This window comes from Notechis scutatus, chromosome 1 (assembly GCF_049901735.1).
Source record: "Notechis scutatus isolate UNSWTSFEM ecotype Mainland chromosome 1, rNotScu1.2, whole genome shotgun sequence".
NCBI classification, from domain to species: domain Eukaryota; kingdom Metazoa; phylum Chordata; class Lepidosauria; order Squamata; family Elapidae; genus Notechis; species Notechis scutatus.
The window spans coordinates 191,051,153-191,059,636 of NC_142009.1; the positions used below are offsets into that span (position 1 = coordinate 191,051,153).

An 8,484-nucleotide genomic window follows, 5' to 3' on the forward strand; every position below is an offset into this window, starting at 1 on the left:
ATATTAACTGGACCCTTAACGAATGTACAACTGAACATGCAACCTTCCACAATGCAGTAACAAATCTGGGACTAGAACAACTAGTAACCAACAACACTAGACTTAATAACTGCCTCGATCTCATCTTCTGCAATAGTTTGAATTCAATTTACGGAATACAAATTAAAGAACCCTTTTCCAACAGTGACCACAACATGATTGACTTTTGTCTCAACATACATCCACACAAAAATCATCACAATGACGGAATCCCCAATTATAACTTCAAAAAAGGCAACTATGATCTTATAAACAACGATCTCTCATCCCTTGATTGGCAATTTCTATTCACTGGATGCAATACTGTAGAAGACCATTACAACATATTTCTACTTGAAGTCAAAAGAGTCATCGAACTATATGTACCATTAACAACTCCCAAAACCAGAAAAAACAAATTTCCCATAACAATAAGGAAGCTTCAATCAAAAAAAAAAATAACTTTGGTGGAAAAACAAATCTGGTCACATTGCCAACTTCAAAAGCCGATACAAAAATTTATGCCACCAGATAAAATCTGAATGCACCAATTATCACATTAAACAAGAAGAAAACCTTCTATGCACCAATTCCACCTGCGCTTTCTACAGTTTTGTAAACAACGAACTAAAAGACTCAAGGTCCATCCCACCCCTGAAAGGACCTAATGGTAAAGACTGCAACAATGACACCATTAAAGCCAACCTCTTTAACATATTCTTTGGCTCAGTATTTGTAAACAGCAATGGATCATGCCCAGTATTTCCTAGTCAAACCACAGACAACTACAATGATCTAATATGTGTTGATTTTACAGAAGACAATGTTGAAAAAGCACTACGCAATCTAAAACCATCTCTATCCATTGGACCGGATGGAATTTGTGCCTACTTCTTTAAAAAGCTGTCCACTGCCATAGCCGAACCTCTAAGCATAATCTTTGAAAAATCTTTCAGGACCAGCTCCTTGCCAAAATTATGGTCACAAGCCACGATCATCCCCATCTTCAAAAAGGGAGACCCCAGCCTAGTTGAAAATTACAGACCAATCTCTTTATGCTGTGTCACCTGTAAAGTCATGGAATCAATTATTAACCAATCCATCATCCTCCACTTAGAAACAAACAACCTACTCTCTAATAAACAATTTGGTTTCAGGAAAAAACTATCATGTAATCTGCAACTCTTACACTGCAAAAACCTATGGACTATACAACTCGACCAGGGCAAAGCAATAGATGCAATCTACATAGACTTCTGTAAAGCCTTTGATTCAGTGGTACATGACAAACTACTACTAAGACTAAAATCTTACGGTATCTCTGGACACCTGCATAACTGGATAGAAGCATTCCTGTCAAACAGATAACAAATGGTCAAAATTGGGAGTGTCCTATCAAATTCTGTATCTGTCAACAGTGGTGTCCCCCAAGGCAGTGTTCTAGGACCAACTCTCTTCATACTCTACATAAATGACCTCTGTGATCATATCAAGAGCAACTACGTTCTCTTCGCTGATGATGTAAAGCTATTCAACACCACCGACAATACTGCTACCCTTCAAAAAGACCTTGACTATGTATCAGAACGGTCAAACAAATGGCAACTTCAAATCTCAACAAATAAATGCTCTGCCCTACATATTGTCAAGACCTTGTTGATGATCCAAACTCTGTCAAGGATCTTGGAGTACTCATCTCTAATGATCTAAGTGCTAGAGCCCACTGTAATTACATAGCCAAAAAGGCGTTAAGAGTTGTTAACCTAATCTTACGTAGCTTTTTCTCTGGTAATATTACGCTAATAACTAGAGCATACAAAACATTTGCTAGACCAATACTCGAATACAGCTCATCAGTCTGGAACCCACATTATGTATCTGATATTAACACAGTTGAGAAAGTCCAGAAATATTTCACAAGAAGAGTTCTCCACTCCTCTACTTGTTGCAGAATACCTTATGCCACCAGACTTGAAATTCTAGACCTAGAAAACCTAGAACTAGGCCACCTTCGGTCCAATCTAAGTATAGTATATAAAATCATACATTGCAATGTCCTACCTGTCAATGAATACTTCAGCTTCAACCATAACAATACAAGAGCAAACAATAGATACAAACTCAAGGTTAATCGCACCAAACTTGATTGCAGGAAATACGACTTCAGCAACAGAGTGGTCAATGTCTGGAATACTCCACCTGACTCTGTGGTTTCTTCCCCAAACCCCCAAAACTTTAACCTTAGACTGTCTACTATTGACCTCACCCCTTTCCTAAGAGGTCTGTAGGGGGCGTGCATAAGCGCACCAACGTGCCTATCGTACCTGTCCTATTGTTTCTTTTATTTTTTATTTTTCTTCTATGTATCCATGTATTCATAACTATGTTTTTACTTATACCTATTATCTTGTAAGCAATTGACAAAAATAAATAAAAACTAAAATACTATATCCTGTGTGGGTGATGACCTCTCCCAGAAACTTCATGTGTGTTCAAGAGGGAAGAGGAGAGCCCTGCAACACCCCACAAAACAAAGGTCTAGGTTTAGACCAACACAACACAAACTGGAGCTGATCCAAGAGGAAGGAGAACCACTACAAGTGAGTGCTTCCCCATTCCTAACTGCTTGCCTGCTCCAAAATGACACCATGGTTAATGTATTAAAGAGTACTGAGAAATCAAGGAGAGCTGGGGTGGATACACTACCCTCATTTCGAGCCCAACACGGGTCATCCACAAGTGCAACTAAAGCCATCTCGATACTGTTAATAAGGAATTGTTTTTATTTGCTTTTTGCTCTTCCACAACAAGAAAATAAAAAGGAAATTAAATGAATCAAAATTCCTGCCGGTATAAGAATGTGAAAAAGAGTTGGAAGCATAACTTAATCCAGCCTTTGGCATGATCCCCAAGTATCCCAATGAATTGTATGACATTTTCATAGGGATAATAGTTTGTATTCTCAGTGATTTATAAAGGGAATAGTCACAACAGTATTGACTACAGGCAGCTGGGTAGGAGGAAATGGTGTAGAATGATAGAGGTTTGCTGAATGTGACATGTCTGCAAAATGAATGTTAAGAGCAGTTACCAGGAACAAATTGTATGCACATACCATTATTTGATTTATGTAGCTGCTCATGTCACAATAATGACTTTCCAAATAAACCTGGAAAAAGCTTACAAGTCTCCGCTCTATTCTGTACATCAATTACAGCCACCTCACATTCCTCCCGCTCCAAATGGGGACTACCCACATTGATTTTGAGTTCATGTGGGTTCCAGAACAGGCAGATGGCAAGCAAACCATGTGAGCTTCTCCTCTGTAAGGAGAGGACCTAGATTGGTTCTATACTTGTACTTGTACCATGCTCTTCAGGTGCCTAGGTGGTAACGTTAACAGGGTTTGTCCTCTCTTTCACAAATATAAAGTATAAAACAAGAATGACTCTTTCTGATCACTTTCCCACAGCATCTTGAGAGAAAGCATTCCCAGCCTAAACAAAACAGGTAGGCAGACTCTGACTGAAGTTTTGGAAGCAGAACATTTTGGCGTACAATTTTTGAATTTAAAGCAAAACTTATTTTATGTTTAGTATATGTTCTTTTTCCAGATATAAAGAGTAAATAAAGAACTTTATTGGCATAGAATATCTCAGGTGTAAACTAGTATGTAGTATCTTTAGAATGCAATAAAATTTTATTTTCATGTAAATAAGTATTACATAATGCTTTCCAGTATCCCTATGTCTCCAAAAAGAAAAGGTTTGGTTTTTCATCTTTGCCACACCATCACTCAGTATTTACATTCTTGCTTAGGAGTGCTTCCAGTCAATGGAGTGGAATAATCAGTTACATTTCCAAAATGGAAACAATAAAAAGACCCTTTAGAAAGAACGTATTGCATAGCTGTCAACCCTTGCTCAGTTAATTATCTCCAATAAATGATTAACTCTCATAAATATCAGCAGAGTGGGATAAAGTTGTTTCTTTAAAGATACATGGAAAAATAATTTCATTACCACTTTCATTTTCCTGACTGAATAATACTCCATTCCAAAAATTTCCCTGAACAAAAAAAGCAAGGCATAATCACTGTATACGTCAATACCAATGATCTATAGGCAAACTACCCCACTCCTCATCATATCTGACTTTTTGACAAAAACTTTGGAAAAAGATGAGAGAAAAATGTAATATGGGTTTGTGAGCGACTGCACGCATGTGCATGCACAGACACTCATTGAGCAAATTTTTATTTTAGTGTGGCAAGTCTTTTTCTAAATACGAAAACTGTCTTCAAGTAGAAATCTTAGTTTGTTTCCCAAAGTGCTAAAATGCAGGAGAAAACATTTATTGATTCATCATGTTGCTGTATCTTCCAGGATTCTTCAGATATTGTATTCAGATAACAACATACAATGCAGGATTGTTTCACTGTAACGTTAACTGGAAATACATCATAAACTGTTATTTACAATCTCAGTGACTGGGTTCATATAATATTCAAAACTATAAGCAATCACTTGATGACTTACAGTGAGATGTAACCTTTTCCACAAATCTAAACACTACTATTATATTACCACTAAATTATAAGATGTGATAATGTTTTAAATAAAAATAACTTGTCTACTGTCATGTGCACTGCTTGTGCATGAAAATAAAAATGACGAGGACCCACAGGTATCTTTGTTTTCTCTCTCCAAATTCATATTAATAACAATGGGCAGTGTCTGTCACACTGAGTAGTCAACACTTGAGACTTGTTTACATACTGGCATACTTCAGAGTTCATGTATCAAACTTGTGACATAGAGGCACAGGATAGGATGACTCTATCACATGCTTTCTCTGTGACAGGAAAGTTTGGCAGCATTCAATCATCTCACCCTGCCAAAAAAGTACTGAACTGAAAATATGCCCTCATAGCAACTTTACATCTACTATTATCCCAGCATCACCAGCAACAGCTCTACCCAACATTTGAGTTACTTTCAAAAAGGAAATGTGCCCCATGTGTCATCTCTTTCACTGCGGTTCTCTGCATCATTTTATAAGTCAGCTCTCAGGCTACTTTCTTGTTTCCAACTCAGTATTTTAAGTATTTACTCCATTCTTTAAGGTAATCTACATTTTCTAACCTATTTCAAGTATATCCTTCAATTTATCCCATTGGCCCTCCATTATTCTTTATAGGTATTAGTTAAGCCATGTTTCAAAGCTCCTTCTCCCATCACTACCATTCAAATTCAGAAGTCAACATACATTTCAAAAACTATGATAGACATATACACCATTTTGTTTTGCAACAAAATAAAAACATGTTGAAGAAGAATTTGTTTTGGTAATTTGCTTGGATATTATTTTGTGCCAGGATTTAACCTAGACTGAAATTAGAAACAAGTCTTCAGTGCAGCAGCCTGTGTGCCCCATGTCTCCTATTTTCCTACTATAGATAACAGTTATTTGGTATGTTGGATTTCTCTATTTCTCAAATGTCAAAAATGAGCCCTAGCAAAGACTTCCTATTGAAAACTTTATAAAGCCTCCTAATAATATAAACATTCATATGGAAAGGCTAAAGACATAATTACTCTCTACCAGTGTTAAAAGAGCATATGGGGTAACAGAGTCATGGGCATTTTTGAGAAAACATAGAAAACTATATGAAAACTTCTACAACTTGATGACCTGTAGCTAGCAAGAGGGGTACTACTGAACAAATTCACATAAGATATTTAACCCTACAATGTTCTGGTTTTATATATTATACAGAACCATGAATTAATACACTGGCATGGTGTAGCGAGTCCAGCCAATGTTTTTAACTTCAGGAAAAACACAAAATAAAAAGAAGTACTGGCCTGGAATATATAAGATGCAAACTTAACAACACTAACTATACAGAGTCCTGCAACATTATTATTCTTACAACTTAATGTAAAATTTCAATAAAGGGGCACTGACACAAATACAATTAATGAGAAGAAGAGAACTGTATCTTTTGCAGTATATTTTTCAATCTCATACTTAAAAGGTACAAATCAGGAAATATGGAGCCACATTATTCTGCCTTGTATCATGTTTGTGCGTTTGTTTTGATGGATACACTAACCCTATCAGACTTTTAAAAAACAAAATCTTACAGGCCACCAGGGGCCAAGAAAAATGTCCCAAGAGTTTGAATTTGGCTTGCAGAAATATTGGTACCTAACTTTCAATATCCAATAACTGATATTTTCTCTTCTAAGAATAATTTAGGGCTCCTTGCTGAAGTAAGGATTATAACTCACAAACAAATGTAGCTTGTGGAACAAATGTTAAGAGGCACTTTTTGCAACAAATGTTAAGAATAACTTTTCTTTAAAGACAAATAAATTTATTATGGCTTCTACAAACTAAAACCGGCTTCGTCATACCCATGAAAATTTACGTCACAATATATCAGATTCTACATACATTTCGGGAGCAGTACATATGATGCTACAGAGAACACATGAAGTTGTGCTCCTTTCAAAGGGCTTATCCCTGATTCAACAGATGGACACAACAGGTGTCAAACTACAGGTAGTCCTCGACTTACAACAGTTCACTTAGTGACTTAGCAACAGGAATGATGGGCTCCAGTGAAGTGTACCTGTACTAGATGGGCACAAGATGAGTTTCTACAATCCCAATGAAGTAGTAAGATGCATCAGCCTAGGACTAGGTGGCTACTTCCTATACGGAGCTTATATCCACCTGTTCCTCCAGATCACAGCCCTGTCATTCACGGTTATTATTATTATTATTATTAATTTCTTTTTGCACGTGTGCTTCCTTCAAAGCCACTTGGGAGAAAAGGGAGAAGAAAGAGTGGGGCCATGCAGAGCTCTTCTAAACCCCCCCTCGGGATCCTCCCATTCGCAAGCCGCGGGGAGTGTGGTGGGGGGAGATTCGTTCCCACTCGCGAGACTCACCCGGCTTCCCGCATTACGTTGCCGTCGCCGCAGTCGCAGGCCCCCCCCGCCTGGCTGCGGAACATGTTGTAGTCGTGTCCGGCGTGCTCGCCCTGGTGAAAACACTCGGCGCAGAGGCTCATGCAAGGCGAGATGCCACAAGTCCGGCAGCGGTAGGCCACGAAGTTGGCCGTCCACACCAGGCCGCAGAGCGTGGCCGGGTCGTAGGCCCTCACCGCCTGCACGAAGCTATCCCACGGCTCGCCGCCCGCCAGCAAAAGGCGGCACCACCCCAGCGCTTCGGACACCGCCTCGGCGTCGTCGCTGCCCGTCAGGGGAGCCAAAACCCGCTCCAGGAGCGCTTGGAGTTCTCCGGCAGCGTCGCTTTCCTCGGAGGCGGCGGCGGCGGCAGCTGCGCCGCCGAGGGCCGCTTTCAGACGTGCCGCCGTGGCCTGCTTCTCCTGAGCGCTCCCTCCAGCCCCCGCACCCGCCATTAGGGCGGCCGAGGACGTCTCTCCACCGAGGCAGCCGCTGCGGGCGTCGCAAACCCTCCTCAGACTCCGGCTGCGCTTCTTCCCTCACCTGCCTCCTTCTCGCCTTTCCCCTCCCTTCCCTCCTAGAGGCGCCTCTCGCGATAGCCGGGAAAGTCAGCACCCCGGCCGCCTACTCTCTCTCTCTCTCTCTCTCTCTCTCTGCCCCTCCACCTTCTGCCACAGCGGTCTTCCCTGCCGGCTTCCTTCGTTGCTTTGCCCACCCGAGAACCGAGAGTTTCCCGACCCCACCCCACACCCCCGTCTCCCTCGAGTGAAGAGAGAGAGAGAGAGAGAGAGAAGGAGACGGCTGCTGGCGCCCGCGCTGATGAACGCTGCCCGTTTGTCTCGTTTGACGGGACCCTCATCCCCAGCGGGTCGGCTGGACGAGCCGGTTGGGTGCTCCATCATTGGAGGTTTTCCAAAGTGGATCGGATGGCTCTTTGGCTGGAAGAGACTTGGAACTTAGAATAACTTTGCCACTTTGAATGTACGCTAACCGGCATACATTAAAATAAAATCACGTTGCATACAGCTCTCAAAGGGTCCCCACCTCTACTATAAACATGACTGGATGGGTAGGTAGGTAGGTAGGTAGGTAGGTAGGTAGATAGATAGATAGATAGATAGATAGATAGATAGATAGATAGATAGATAGATAGATAGATAGATAGAAACAAAATTATGCATGTACCCACATATATGGTATGACTCGTCTAGAAGATCTCTTCAGGTTCCTTCCACCCTTATGATTCTTTGTTCTATGTTTTCGTTGAGAGGGGCATTTGCTGATGGGGGGAGGGGAAACAGAATAAGTTTTTTTTTAATTTATTTATTTATTTATTTATTTGATTTGCCAATTGTTTACAAGATAATAAGTATAAGTGTATACATAGTTGTGAATACATGAAATGGGTACATATAAGAAAAATAAAAGAAGAATAAGAGAAACAATAGGACAGGGACGGTAGGCACGTTGGTAATACTTTAGCTCT

General features: G+C 40.3%; 1 protein-coding gene across 5 annotated transcripts in view; it reads right to left on the bottom strand.

The window, feature by feature from the left end:
- UBR3 (ubiquitin protein ligase E3 component n-recognin 3) overlaps positions 1-7,742 on the bottom strand; it is a 100,358-nt gene extending 92,616 nt beyond the window's left edge. For 2 of the 5 annotated variants that reach the window (XM_087949741.1, XM_087949742.1), the window contains exon 1: positions 6,981-7,742. In XM_087949741.1, the coding sequence (XP_087805867.1) occupies positions 6,981-7,453 (473 nt within the window). In that variant the 5' untranslated portion in view covers positions 7,454-7,742. The remainder of the gene's footprint in view (positions 1-6,980) is intronic. The other 3 variants (XM_087949744.1, XM_087949740.1, XM_087949743.1) reach the window with 2 other exon arrangements.
- Between the last annotated feature and the right edge of the window lie 742 nt (positions 7,743-8,484).